A 15,667-nucleotide genomic window follows, 5' to 3' on the forward strand; every position below is an offset into this window, starting at 1 on the left:
TAACCCTCATCATCTATTTTAAGATTGTATCTACTTCAAATCTTCAACATTCAGATCTCAAGGTAAGATATAATTTTTTAGAAAGTATAAAATAATAAAATTTTGGATAGAAAAATCTAGGATGCTTCACAAAAGAAAAATGCTTAAATGACACAAAGGTGACAAAAAGGATGTGATAGCGCGCACATAACTGTAGATGCTTTTTATTCATATCTTGTAGAAAAAACATCTACGATAATATGCGCGACACCACATCATTTTATCACCTTTGTCTCTGTTTGTGTCACCCCCAACACTACTCTTTACAAAAGGAGGCAAGATAGAAAATAATGGATAAAAATAAAATTGAATAGATTAAAGTTATCTTGGAGGTTGAAGAGTTTGAAGATAATTAGCTTTGGAGAAGAAAAATCTAAGTTTATAGATAGAGATTAAAGATGAGGGTATTTGAATCTTTTATCCTTAGTCTATTTAGAAGACTGAGGTCAAGGGATGCATGCTATAATTTTCAAAATAAAGAAGGTATCTCTAATATTCAGTAAAAAATAGGGGGTATCTCTAAATCACCCTTATTATTAAGAACCAAAATTATCTGGCTCAGTTACGTGATTTGTACCAATCGAATGTCTGATTTGATGTTTAAAAATTTTCCCTCCACAACCCCCAACCTCCAATTTATTTAAATAATATTCTCCAATCGGTCCCCACTCTTCTTTCTCTCTGTATATAAAGAAAAATTAAATTAAATTGAATGAGCACCACCACAAAAAAAAAAAAATAAACGTGAAAATGAACTCTTCGAGGTTTGGACTCCAAACCTCTGCCGAAGAACAGAAGCAGAAGCAGAAGCAGAAGCAGAAGCAGAAGAAGAAGATGAGAATCGCAGATTTCTTAAAAGCTGAAGACGATTTCATCAATATGAGTAGAGATTCAATCTCGAGTTCTTCTTCTTCTCCTCCAAGATCTATTCTGTCTCGATGTCTCTCTTCGTTCAAGCGTTCAAGAGAGCAAAGTACTTCTAGTCGAAGATTAGCTTCGTCAAGGTTTGAAAAGAGCAGAGATGATGATGGATTAGATGGACAATCTTCACCGATCATCTCTGAGAAATCAAAATCAGTTTCTAAAATGGTTGACTCTTCAGGTGAATCTTTGATTCTTTGATGGATTTCTTAGTATCTGCATATATTTGGGGTTTTTCAGGTGGTGTAAGATGATTTGCGAGTAGGTTTAATGATGTCATTTTTGCTACATTTTGTTGTTAAATTTGTTTCAACTTGATTTGATTGTGCATAGGAGTTGATTCACTTTTCCTCTTTAATTTCACTTTTCAAGTTTTTAATTTTCAGCTCAAACTTCAAAATTTTCATTGATTTATTAAGTTTTTTTTTTCTCTGCAATCTTTGAAATTTTGTTTGAAATCAAAATACTGCTCGATAATGGCAAATCATCTGTAATACGAGATTCAATTCCTATAAATATTTTCCCTTCTTTCCATACGGTAGCTCGAAGTATTGATATGTATTCTACAACAAGAAAATGTATAATTTCACTAAACATCATATACTAGCTGATCTAAGCATTAAATATCATTTAGTATAATTTATTTTTTTAACATATATTATTGTATCATTGAATCAAACTAACTTTTTTTTTTAGTATATATGGGTTTGGGTTAATTTAATTTCTTTAACACCATTGCGAAGGAAATAAGTTCTACTGGTGGATGTCATGGCAAGAACCTTAGTGACTTGGTTTAGAAAATTGCAAGAACCAAAAAAGAATAAGAAAATCATACTTAATCTTTTTTTTTGATAACGTAGGGTGTAGATGCAAAAACTTGCATTACCTCGTGATTCTCGTTGATAAAGAACTCTTGCCTTCTTGTTCTCCTGGGTGTGCCTGCAACAACACCACTCCGACGCCCAAATCAGGATTTTTAGTATAAGAAGTAGAGTAGGGTCTCTTCAAAGAGAAATTGTATACCTTTTTAGCGCTTAGCACCTACGTATTTATAGGGGATTCCTCCCTTAGATCTTCCTAGATTTTTTCTTTGATTTCCGTTTGAACGGTTACATCCTTTTAGGGATTTGCCTTGATTTCGGCGAATACAGTTGTACTCCTTATTTATGGGATTTGTGACTCCCAAACTTCAACTATACACCCTCGGAGCTCGGTTAAAGGAAATCTGGTCTTTCTTCTCCTTCTCCAATAATTTGGTCGTTCGACTAATTTATCTTATACTTTGGACGTTGGGCTATGTTTCCTCGAGATTGTCACGTGTTACTTTTTTCTGAAAAATAGCCTCCACATAGGGTATATCCCAATTCCCTAAGGGATGCAGACTTTGCACTTTGCATGTACAAATTGAGTGGATCGAACAATTGTGGTTGATCAGTCTCAAGCTTAATGAGTTTGAAATCATACTTAATCTTGACTTTGCTAGTTTAGGAAATACTATTGATAATACTAACCTTCTAAATATTTTTCCTAATCTCTAACACAACCTTTCCTACATCCTAACCTGCCATTTGTGAGATACATTGAATATGATTCCATGTATCTCATGTTTCATATCATATTGCATCATATACTCTATTACCCTCTCACAATTGCATGGTCCTTTAAAGAAGAAATATGCAATTGGTTAATGGCGTTTGATATTGTGAAATGAGTTGTTTATATCAAGCCAAAAACGTCAAGTCGTGTTTGTTTATGGTCACCACCTGTCTACGAAGTTCATCATTGTCGCATCCCTCTCATTTTTATGATTGTCAGAGTTGGTGGGCCATTAGATCAAGTTCGTTGTGATCTCTCCCATAAGCATACCAAATAGAATGATGTAGCTTTAATAATAATAATAAATAAATAAACTCTCGTTGAAGAGGTGTTGGATAAAATAAAAGACAAGATTATGAAGGATGAGTGTGTGGATTATGAACAGAAGATGGATAATAACGTGAAAGAAAGTAAAACGTTAGTCATGGAAGAACAATGAAACAGGTTTGCAATGGCAATGACACTATCATTGAAAATGGCATATCAAGATTGTACTCTTTGTACTCTTAGTAGAGCTTATGATTTGATATCATGTGAATGAACTAGCTTCTACTAATTGGCTGTCATTTACCAAAAAAAAAAAAAAAGTTGGTGACTTTGTGTAGAAAATTACACGAACCAAAAATTGGAAAAATCATATATAACCTTGACTTTCCTAGTTTAGAAAATACTAATGGTAATAATGTCCTTACTATTTTTCCAAATCTCCACCTCAACCTTCCATATATCACAACCTTAGGTTCTTTATTCACCCAACCCAGTGCAGAGTAATGTATGGATCTGTACCAGTGTATCTTGCATATCAAAGAGTATCAGTTATTTGCCCAATTATTTGTATTGTATAAATAGGTATTAGAATCTACACCAGTTTATCAGCTTACTGATACAACGAACAATACTGATAATTTAAACCTCACTTTATTTTCCATCTCAGATTGTAATGATCTGTCCATTTTTTGCTATACAACAACAGTACAGGCCTGAGTAATGATGTTTCCCACAAAGATAACTTTCGTGCATATGGAAATGTTGATTCTAAATCCAGTCTCAAAGCATTTCTGAAAGTTGTACATTTTTATTTTTTATTTTTCCTGTAAGATAGGGTTGTATCTGTAAAATCAAGGTTCAAGGACAGAATTCATACACGTGGAAGTTTGTATAATTTTCACACATTGAACAGCTATAATTATTTTGTTAGTTTAGTTTATTGTTTTTGACTTCCAACAGTTATTGAGAGTGGTTCTTTGATCCCCTATTTCTTGTATAAATCATTTCATATGCAAATTGAATTTGCAGCACAGGTACTCCATATGTTTATAGAACACTTACATAAGTTTCCAAGTTTGAAAGATTTGAGAATATGGAAATGATTATTTATCATTTATATATCTCACAGCCTCCTTAGATTTTCTTTCGGTTAACCATGTTTGAGATTTAATTTTTAAGCTTTAAAAATTAAATTCTTTTTCTTTTCCCAGGAAGATGTATCAAGGATCTCTCTGTCAATTTGGGTATTGGAGTTGGGCTGGGTTTTCTTATTTCTGCAAGTAAGAGAGAATTCAACAAGATGACGGAGCTGCAGACACAAATGGAAGCACTTATTAAAGAAGTTAAACATGAAATGCAAAGGAAATATGTACTCTCTAAGCCTTTTGTGTCGAATGATAATCTTGGTCTCTCCACTATGAATTCCCCTGAAGTCAGGAGGACAAATTATATTAAAGAAGTTAATAATGAAATGGAAAGCAAAGATGTAATCTCTATGCCTTCAGAGTCAAATAATATTCTTAGTTTCTCTACTACGAATTCCCCTGAAGTGGAGAGCACAAACTACCATCCTATCATTCAAAGTTGTGCATTGTCTCACAATTTGGTAGAGGTCCCAATGGAAAGTGGTCTGCATTTGGAATGTGATGCTCTTAGAAGAGAAGAATGTACACTAGGATTTGATCAGCTGGAGGCAGAACTTGAAGCTGAATTAGAACATTTGCAGCTCACCTTGGATTCTGAAGATCCGTCAGAAAATTCACACCAACAACAGATGGAAGTAAATGGCAAGGTGAGACCTTTTCTTTTGTTTCCTTTTTCTTTTCTTTATTATAATGTATCCTCATTGTTGGAGAATCCATTATTTTCTATGGGATGCTGGTAACACTATCTCCATTAATCAATTACTTCCGGATGATTTTACTCTCATTACTGATTAACACATCTCTATGGAAACATTTGCATGACTTCTATATGATTGCCCAAAGTCAATAGTTTGATTTAGAAGTAAAATCGAGATCGATTGATCCTTATATGGTCTCTAGAAACTGAAAAAAATCTGTAGTGCATTGTTAAGCATGTCATCTCAGATCTTTGATGTATGTGAGTAGATGAAATCTTAGTTGCCAGACGTGCCACAAAACTGCTGTGTTGGGAGGGAGCGGGAGTGTAACAATAAAAAAAAAACATTAGAAATTGAACTATTTTATGAATATAAGTGGGAGAGTAGTGCTGGGTAGGAGATTCTTGCTGCTAGGGATAAAATAAGAAAAAAAGGGAAGAAGTAGTTTTTATTGTGGCTAGAGGTGACAATCCTTGGACCCAGCCAACCCCAACCCACCAACCTGGTTTTTTCTGGTCTTAGGCTTCGGGTTTTTGACTCATGGTCGTTGCTCATATACAATGTTGTTAGTACCATCAAGCATGCATCTTAGGAAGTTAGGCTTTTAAAAGTTTGCATAAAGAAATATACCCAAACATCAAAATTTTCTTTAATTGGAGTTTTTCTTTTTTATCTATTTGATTCCTTGAATGCTTTAGTCATTTTTGAACCCAGGTGAGTGTATTGCCACTCACAAACTTTACCAACTTACCAAGTTTGCATCTTATCTATAGTTTTCTTTTCCTTTCTTTCTTTTTATTTCTGTGTGGAAATCGAATCATGTATAGTCGCTTACAGTAATAACCTTCTTGATGATACAATAGTTGCTCTTGACCCACTCTCAAGGGCAATTAACCTTCCTTTCATTTGCCCCTGGCTTTGTGTTTCTAACGTTGTGAACTTGTTTATAATATCTCCATTAAACAGATGATTGAGATAATAGGAAAGACAAAGTTTCTAAAGATAAGTACTTTTTTTCTATGAATCAGTATAGATTTTATAGGGATACATATTCTTAGAAATCATTAATAAGGTGCAGTGCATTTTGGGGTAGCCCCATCCTGAGGGGCAATGCTTGTCGTGTAAATGCCAAACGATACCACATTTATGATGAAAGTTGGGAATTCCTATCTAGACAAGCATATTCCATGTTTCCTTGTTGTGAATAATAGTTGATAATAACTGACAAAAGAAGAAATAATTGTTACCTATACCGTAACTTTATTTACTTAATATTGTTAGTTTCCTATTACATTTCAATTCTTATGAGAAAGCTTCCATGTCCAGTCTGACTCCTACATTTGAATCTCTTTTGATAAGATCTTCTCAGGTCCAATAATTCAAGTTTACAATAAGTTTCGAGGTTTCGAGTGAAAAATGGAAAATATACAATTCTATGTTGGATATATTTTTTTTCACACTCAGATGCTAATTGACATACTTTTATGAACTTCTGTCCAAACTTAATAAGATGAAACTATATATCATATATTTTAAAGAGAAATGGTGACAATATTGGATAAGGTACATTGCACCTCCACCCATTTAAACGACAAACCTGATCGTGGATTTTGAATGGTCTCATATCTTTGGTTCTGTGGATAACATATGTTGATCTATGATGGATCATTCTTTTGTATAAAAAAAAAATCACAGGTTTCGTAAAACTATTTGATTTTGATTTTTTTCCCTCACATTCAAAAGATTATCTTTACAATTTTACAATTAATTTACCATCCAAATGACTTCAACACAATTACAATTTTATGATGTTTTCTTTTCATTCATCTTCCATTGTTCCAAGTCACATATTTCAAATCTCTAAAGTTCAAACGTCACAGATGATTGTCGAGAACACTGCGAACGATAGAAATCTTGGAACAAGTTTTGGAGAAGTCGACAAGCCTCAAGAAGCAAATGATGAGGAGCACTACGGAGTTTCTCCTAACAAACTCGAGAGGAAGTTGCATGAGTTACTAGAAACAAGACAGAAAGAACGGATACAAGAGTTGGAGACTGCCTTGTCGTGTGCTAAGCACGAGCTTCATAAAAAAGAAATGGAGGTTATTAGGTGGAAGGACATTGCAGAACTCATTTCACAACATGTTCTAGACGGCCCTCACCCGTCTAGGTAAGCTTCTAGTCTTGATGGTTTCAAGTTTCGTACCATTTCAAATATTTCGGCTAAGACATTCTGGTTTCTGCAGAGAATAGATCGTAATATTCACCCTGAAACATTAAAATGTTTCGGTCGAGACAGTGACTGAAGCATTGCCTCAAGAGTCAAGACAAGATTATAGGCCTTGCTAGCCTTCATGTACATCAATCTAAAGTTATTTGTAAAATTTTATTTTATTTTGGGTAATTTAGTAAGACCCCGTATTAAATGAGCGATATTATGTTTACCACTATGCAAAATGCAAGGTTAAGTTTACCACCCTTGACCGAAAGTCAACGTGCCTTATTTTATTCAAATTTTGATTTAATAATTTATGTTTAAAATGGTTTTTTTTTTTTTTTTTTTTAAATGGTATTTTGATAGAAAAAAAAAAAAAAAAATTCGGTCAATGGGGGTAAACTTAATCTTGCATTTTGTAGGTGGCTAACCTAATATCACCAATTTAATAGGGGTTTTTACTAAATTACCCTTTTATTTTTATTTTTGTGTGTGTGTGAAGCCACATTGTGGAGTATAGTTTGCAAAAGTAAATAGTGAAAATGTGAGAGAATAAGAAGATTGTGAGCAGGAAAAAAACATGGATTGGATTTTTTTATTTATTTTTGTTAATATTACTTTGTCTAAATGTATTTTTGTTAAGTGGTAAATATGATGTGGTTTGCTTGTATGAAGCAGATGATATCTCCTTGACCGCAGTCTACCATGGAAGATTAACTGAAAATGCCCTCGGATTCCATCCTCTAGCCAAAAACTTTGATTTTTTCTTCTGAAAGTCCGTCATCTTAAAGCTCTTCAATTTCTAGGGTGAATTATTTTTAGCCCATACAACCTCATCTTCAATCCATTATCCAAAACCTCTTGTAAAAAAATCTTTGATTTTTCTGAATTAAAAATCCATTTTCTTCTAATTTCTAGGTTTGAAGTTCAAAGTTTGAAAGTAATATAGAATTGTGTGATGACTGATGAGGGTATAAAATTTTACCAAATAGTTAAAGATGACTGATTTGGGAAGAAAAATCAAGTATTTTTTTTGCTATACTTTGGGAATCTCTAAGAATGTTCTGTTATCTCAGATGTACCTGATGAACTTCTCAACTATTTATCCTCATTTTGAATCCATAATAGTAAGATTCAAACATCATTCATCCATATAGTAAAATTTTGATTGAGGAGCTCCAATTTTAAAAACTGTCTATTCGGTATATTTCTTTTCATGAACTTCCATTATACATTTCTACTCTCCACAGCCCAAAAATTCACTACTAAGATCCCCTCTGTCACGGTTCATATTTCTCCACAATAATTTTATGCTGCAAGGTATCTATTGCCAAAAGAGTCCTGCTGGAGTGACCTCAAGAGTCAAGATTGTACCTCACATCACACTTTCTAGACGTGGAAGGGTGTAAGAATCATAGATACTCTTCATCGAGATACGAAAAAAACATATATGATTTGTTCCTGCACACTTCCACGTCAGGAAAGTGTGATGTAAGGTACAATCTTGCAGTCACTTCAGTATTATTCTTGCCAAATCGAACCAATTCTCGATATGGTTGGGTTTTGGTTTGTAAGATGCGGTCAGCCTAACAAACCTCTTCATTTTACTTTGGAAAATGCTGAACTCACTTCCACTGCTACTGTCAGTTTAGTGTTACTGTAGCAAGTCAATTTAGAAGGACTCTTTCATGTTAATATTTTACATTCCCCTCCACTTATTATTATATTCAAGATATCCCCTGAATTTTTAAATTGGTAGCATGCCCCTTTGACCTTAGTCTTTATTAATGGACCAATAGAAATGACTAATAAATCTCATCTTCAACTTGTAAATAAAAAAATCTGATTTTTTATTTCCATAATCTACCAACTTCAACATCTTTTTAGCCTACCCATCACAACAACCTGCAAATACCCTTATCTTTGTCTACCCCAATGAACCCTAGTTCAATCTTGACTGGTGAACCACGAATTACAAATCCAAATTCGAACCGAGTGAACCCACGAATCAGGTAACATAGTTCTATGCCTAGGTAAATATTCTAGAAAACCAAAAGGAAATTGTTTACCTTCAGTCTTCAAACATCATAGTCTGGCTACTTCAATCTTTAAACATCAAGAACAATAAAGGGTTTTGGGAAGAAAAATGAAATGTTATTTTTGGAGGATGAAGATGAGAGCATTTATGCAATCAATAATCTATAATAGAATACCAAAGTCAAGGGGTCATGTATTAATATGAAAACATAGTGGCTATCTCAAATATTCACCAAATTAAGGTGGAGGGTAGTCCATAAAGGGTTGGGATCCATTTAAATACAAATTCCAACGATTGACATTTACCTTTAAGATAAGTGATATATCTCAGGAACTATTTTTTATCCCAACAGTTTGATTTTTATATTGAGTCGTGATTTTCTGACACCCGCTCTGACATACGCTCCCTCACATAGCATGAATTAGAAGCATAAATCTTTTTCCTCAGGATACACAACTGCACATCCCCATAAATATGTGCATTTGTGTATCCAGATCTATGGTTCTAACCCATACTAAGTCATGGGGTGTGTGTCAGAGGGGCTCGTAAAAAAATCATTATTCTTCTATATTTTAATGGTTGAGATTTCATGGTTTTTTCATCCCTCAATTTTAATGAATATAATGGATTCCAACCCTAGAATAATGGCTTTGATAATGATGACAACATATTTGTGTCTGTGTTTGATCATGAAGGGGACCATCGAATACTGTTGTCGTCACGAACATTGTATCATGATGTCCTTTTTCTTTTATTTTTAATTGTGAAATCGAAGTTTGGTAGCAATGATCTTAATGATAATTAATATTCATGTGGATTGATTCATTGTTACTCCACCATCTTAATGAGTACAAATCATGAAAAACTTAACTTATAAGCCTAATTATAAATCCCACTAAACACTAGTAAAATTTAAAAAAAAAAGCACTATGTGAGAGTCTCCCTTAGAGCACTAAGGTTTATGAGGCTCACATTACTGCACAAAGGTCTTATTTCGCGTAGTTTTGAATTTTGATTTTAATGGAAATAATCATTTATCTTTGAATCATTTCTATAAAAATCACAATTGCGATGTTGATTGTTTGATTACAATGTACAACGAGTGCTAGAAGCATTTGGTGAATTCAACTAAAATACAGTTTCTTGATGTGTGATGGTGTGAAATATGAAGACAAGACTTGATGGATATAACCCTTGAAATTGTTTGAGAAGTTTTTTTATTAACTAAAAATATTGGAACATATCTTAATTTGCTACCATGTTAGGTTGGGCAGAATTTTTGCAAGAATCCAAAAAGTTAAACAACCCACCCACCAAATACACTTTTTGACTCTAAAAACCCACCATGGATATATCTTAGATGATGCGCTCAAAATTTGTACCTAATCAATGTATCGTAACTATTTGGATTGACAAAAAATCAATAAGAGAAGAGTAGAGACTCAAATTTTCTCCACCATATTTAGATTGACAGCAGAGAAATTTAGACAATTTTAAAATTTTAAAATACCTTAAAAAAGATTTAGGAGCAGAGTTAAAATTATAAAATATTTTAAAAGGATTTCTCTCCATTTTTAAAGAGAGAAAATTCACCAATTTTTCTTTCTCTTCTCTTCCCAATTAACAATTCAAACAAGAGAAATGGAGAGAACCTCATTTATTTTCTCTTCTCTTCAATTAATCAAAACACAACATTAATGTTTGATCAGATGATTTATTGGCTCACATAATCAATGGTTAGATAGGTTTGAGTCCATCTCATATTTGTACTTATAATGAGCTAGTTCCCATCATGAATATTTTTTGAGAAATTCTATTGTCATATCAACTTTTACTTACAGCACACCAATGACCAATACTTGTGAAATTAAGCAGTTTTTTACATATGGATTGGTGTGTTATAAGTAAAACTTGGTCTGTTCTTGAGAATTGGACTTTTGGAGAAACTTAACAAAGGAGGATCCAACAGGAACAACTGCTCAATTTACTGAAAAAAAAAAACCTCTGAGTTTCTCAGATGAACAAACAACTTTAACCCAAACTAGTGTCTGGTTTTCCAATCTACTTTAAGAGATCATCAATCTGATTCATGATCTTTAGCCACTAAATTTCATTGTTTTTCATCATTAGCTTCAAACCCATTTTTCTTTACAAATGGACCCATCATAGAAACTTTCAATTTTTCGTTTTCGACAAAGCATTTGATCCTTTCTTCTTTTACTTTCTTTTTTATTTTTCCTAAGAAGTCTTCGACACTTTAGTTAATCTTTAAAAGAAAAAAAAATGTTCATTTGGAGAAAATATGACGTTTGGAATCATTAAAGTCCAAATTAAAACGTTCTTAATTAGTAATAAATTCACCAACCCAAATCATTTCTTTCAATATTTTTCATTTATAAAAAAAAACAAACTTCTGAGTTCTGACCACCCCCCACCTTCAATGCCCATCTTAATTTCCTAACCAATACTCTCTCTGTCTGTTTCTCCTTGAATTCAGTTTAAAAACTTCTCATGTTCTAAAACAAAGACAAAAGAGCTTCAGTTGTGTTGTCTTTGTTTGCTTTCATGGTCCTGCAAAGCCAGACAAGGTAAGCTCACGTTCTCTCTTAAGGCCCCAAAACAGAAACACTTCTCACTATGTCCTCACAACTTAAAACAATTATATTTTAATCCAGGGACTTGGGTTTTGTGGATATAACACCGTTACCCCAACTTGCACAAAAAAGGGTTGTTTTGGAGACAATTTGTTTTGAACCACTGAGGGGGTTGGTTGTGTTTCAAGTTTATTCTTCTCTTGCTTATGAGTTTCAGACCATTTACTCCAATGGGTTTTGGTTTCTTTGGTTCAATTTTGATTCTCACACTGTTTTTCAGTCCTTCTTATTCTCAACAGCCCAACACAGATGAGTTCTATATCTCTGATCTTTTCAACAAAATGGGTGTCATCTCTTCACAAGATTTCAACTTTTCTACTACTGTTTGTTCCTGGCAAGGTGTGTTCTGTGATGCTCAACAAGAAAATGTTATTGGGTTAGTGGTTTCTGGTTTAGGCCTCTTTGGTTCCATTCCTGATAACACCATTGGAAGGCTAAGCAATCTTCAATCCTTGGATCTCAGCAATAACAATATTATTGGTTTGCCGTCGGATTTTTGGAATTTGGGGAAGAGTCTCAAGACCCTTAACCTCTCTTATAACAAAATTTCTGGGATTCTTTCCAATAATATTGGAAATTTTGATTTATTGGAAATCCTTGATCTTTCCTTCAATAGATTCTCGGGAAGCATTCCCGCGTCTTTCAGCTCTCTTTTAAGCCTACAAATTCTCAAACTCAATCAAAATCAGTTTTCAGGGAGCATTCCTGATGGAATTCTGAATTGCCAAAGTCTTGTAACGATCGACATTTCATTGAATTGGCTCAATGGGTCTGTTCCCGATCAGTTTGGTGTCGCATTTCCAAAGCTTAAGACTTTAATTCTTTCAGGGAATGAGATTCATGGAAGGTCTTCGGACTTTTTGGGTCTAAAATCCATTACTCATCTTAATATTTCTGGAAATTCGTTTCATGGTTCTGTGATGGAAATTTTTCAGGGACGGTTGGAGGTTATCGACTTGAGTCGAAATCATTTTCAAGGTCACATCTCTAAGGTACATTCAAGTTCCATCTTCAATTGGTCTCATTTGGTCTTTCTTGATGTGTCCTCGAACCAACTCAGCGGAGAATTCTTCCGTGATTTGAATGAGGCCGAGAATCTCAAACACCTTAATCTCGCCCACAATAGATTTTCAGAACAAAACTTCCCCGAAATTGAATATCTTTCTAATCTAGAATATCTAAACCTTTCTCAGACTAGTCTCGTTGGAGAAATTCCCACTAAAATCTCTCAATTGGGCAGCTTAAGTACACTAGACCTCTCAAAAAACCATCTCAGCGGCCGAATTCCTTATATGGAAACCAGAAATCTCCGTGTTCTGGACCTGTCGTGGAACAATTTAACTGGAGAAATCCCATTATCACTAACAGAGAAAATACTCCAATTAGAGAGATTCAACTTCTCTTTCAACAACTTAACCCTCTGTCCTTCAGATTTATCCACTGAAACCTTTGCAACAGCCTTCATTGGGTTGTTAAATAGCTGCCCCATCGCTGCTAAACCGGATTTCTTCAAAAGAAATACCACCAAACATATTGTAGTAAAGCTCGCTCTTGCCGTAACGCTCTCAGTTTTTTGTTTAATGGTTGGGTTGATTTGCCTTGCTTTTGGATGTAAATCCAAAACTAAAATGTGGGCAGTTAAGCAAATTTCATACAAAGAAGAACATAATATCTCAGGTCCATTTTCATTCCAAACGGATTCGACGACTTGGGTTGCGGATGTTAAGCTTGCCACTGCAGTTCCTGTAGTAATTTTCGAGAAACCTTTGTTGAACATTACGTTTGCAGATCTCTTATCAGCAACTTCACATTTCGATCGAGGGACCTTGTTGGCGGAAGGAAGATTTGGGCCGGTTTATAGAGGATTTTTACCGGGTGGAATCCATATAGCCGTAAAGGTTTTGGTCCATGTGTCCACCATGACGGATCAAGAAGTCGCGAGAGAGCTTGAATATCTTGGTCGAATCAAACATCCCAATCTCGTTCCGTTGATTGGATACTGCTTAGCGGGTGATCAAAGAATTGCAATCTACGATTACATGGAGAATGGGAATTTGGAGAATTTACTCCATGATCAATCTATTGAGGTCCAAACGACGGAACATTGGGATATAAGTACATTTGAAGAGGATAACAATCGTGGAATTCAGTGTGTTGGTTCTGAAGGGATGCTAACGACGTGGACTTTTAGACACAAGGTTGCACTTGGCATGGCACGGGCACTAGCGTTCCTTCACCACGGTTGCTCTCCTTCGATAATTCATAGAGATGTTAGAGCTAGTAGTGTTTATTTTGATTCAAATTTGGAGCCTAGATTAGCCGATTTTGGATTGGCTTGTGGTCTAGAAGACATCATCTCTCATGGGTTGCCCGGGTATGTGCCTCCAGAGCTCATTGAGTCAGAAATTGGTTCCCTGACAGTGAAATCTGACATTTACGCGTTTGGGGTTGTTCTATTTGAGCTGATTACGGGGAAGAAACCCGTGGGAGACGATTATGGGGAGGAGAAAGAATCAAATTTGGTGAGCTGGGTGAGAGGACTAGTCAGAATGAACATGGGTGCCATGGCAATTGATCCAAAGATTCGGGGGTTGACAGGGTCCGAGAGTCAAATTGAAGAGGCCTTGAGGATTGGGTATCTATGTACGGCTGACCTGCCAACAAAGAGGCCAAGTATGCATCAGATAGTTGGGCTCCTCAAAGACATTGAGCCTGTTGTCCATCAGTGAGGAAGAGAGTGAGTGAGAGCTCTAGTTTTTCTGTTACGAGATCTTTCTATGTTGTTAACATGGGAGGAAATGTAAAGCGTTGTTAAGCTTTTGTTTCGATGTTTTATTTTTTAAATTATTATCTTTCATTGTTATTTGAAGGAAAACTTAAATTCCACACTACCTATACAGAAGATTGATCATTGAGGCTATTTACTTTTTTTTTTTTTTCCGTTTCTTCTTGCTTTTTTATGAGCACTTAGGGTTTGTTTGCTTCAGGATTCTGTGTCTAGGAGAAGTAGAAGTTCAAAGTCTAAGTTGCATCCAGGAGAATCTTATTTGTTACAAAAGCTGACAAAGAAGTAGTAGAATCAGTAGTAGAGAGGTCAAATTGACTCTTTTTTAATCAATGAGTGAAATCATCATTTCATCTCTATACGTTTTTCGGTTTTGACTTCTCATAGTGGCTCCTGTTCGAAAGCAGGGCTAGCACGGCTTCTCAAAAATGCAGTTTTGACCTTCCCGCAAAAGCTAGTGAAGTAGAAGCCGTTACTAACAACATGCTTCTCTGACACAAAGTCAACAAAACTGTAAAAAACAAGCCCTTTATAATCTTGTTTCATACTTAATAATTGTTCCAGCTTCCATTATCTTGTGTTATCTTCTCCTAGTAGACAGCTTCCTTGTGTCTCAACTAGTAACTATTAAGTAAACGAAGATGATATAAATGATAAGAAAATAAAGTGAAGAATAATTATCAACCAATCCACTTAAAATCTCTATTTTAAACCATATGATCCTTAAGGGTCTGTTTCATTGTACGTGGAAAATAGGCAGAAAAATGATTTTCCTTGGAAAATGTAATTTTTAGGAACGAGTCAACTCATATGATCAAAATAAGAATATATTAAATTTAGAGAGATTATATTGCCATACCACACTAACTTTTGCTAATGCCACCCCAATTCACCAAAGAACTTTTACACATCTTGGATGGCATTCGCAAAAGTTGGTGTGGCAATTGAATCTCTCTCAATTTATAAAGGTGGGTTTGCCGAAGGAAAGGAGCTTGTGTTTTCAAAGAGAAGATTTGCGCTCTTCATGACATTTGCCCCAAAAATTAATTTTAATGTGTTTAACATTGTTTTAGATTCTGTATGCCACTCGTCAATTCATTTCTTTTATGGAAAACTTGATTTTTGATTTTCATTTTTTTTTACCTGCATTAAAAAAAATCCATTTTTTGTTTACAGGAATTTTTTTGTGCTAAAACCTTTTTCAGATCTAGGAAAAATATGGTGCCCACAATTTCCACAACTACTCTTACTGCCACCATGGTTTTAAATCTCATCGGAGACCAAGATGACTTGTCCAATTTGTCTTGGT

At 34.6% G+C, this 15,667-nt stretch overlaps 1 protein-coding gene and 1 pseudogene across 1 annotated transcript; both read left to right on the plus strand.

Moving 5' to 3' along the window:
• The first annotated feature begins 781 nt into the window (after positions 1-781).
• LOC147392725 (uncharacterized) lies at positions 782-7,216 on the plus strand. Its single transcript, XM_086457160.1, has 4 exons — positions 782-1,141; positions 4,035-4,615; positions 6,547-6,836; positions 6,913-7,216. The coding sequence occupies exons 1-4, from the start codon at positions 790-792 to the stop codon at positions 6,917-6,919; spliced, it is 1,230 nt and encodes a 409-aa protein (XP_086313286.1). The 5' UTR covers positions 782-789; the 3' UTR covers positions 6,920-7,216.
• Positions 7,217-10,934: 3,718 nt separating this feature from the next.
• Positions 10,935-14,506, plus strand: LOC147392726 (putative LRR receptor-like serine/threonine-protein kinase At2g24230 pseudogene; annotated as a pseudogene).
• Positions 14,507-15,667: the final 1,161 nt, after the last annotated feature.

The sequence above is a fragment of the Akebia trifoliata genome, chromosome 10 (assembly GCF_017979445.1).
Source record: "Akebia trifoliata isolate Shusen 1 chromosome 10, ASM1797944v1, whole genome shotgun sequence".
Classification (NCBI taxonomy): domain Eukaryota; kingdom Viridiplantae; phylum Streptophyta; class Magnoliopsida; order Ranunculales; family Lardizabalaceae; genus Akebia; species Akebia trifoliata.

Excerpts from the sequence above, each read along its gene's own strand:
- LOC147392725 (XM_086457160.1), top strand. The coding sequence starts at position 790 with ATGAACTCTTCGAGGTTTGGACTCCAAACCTCTGCCGAAGAACAGAAG. Across the intron at positions 1,142-4,034 it reads TAAAATGGTTGACTCTTCAG|GAAGATGTATCAAGGATCTC; the intron begins GTGAATCTTTGA and ends TTCTTTTCCCAG. Across the intron at positions 4,616-6,546 it reads AGATGGAAGTAAATGGCAAG|ATGATTGTCGAGAACACTGC; the intron begins GTGAGACCTTTT and ends CAAACGTCACAG.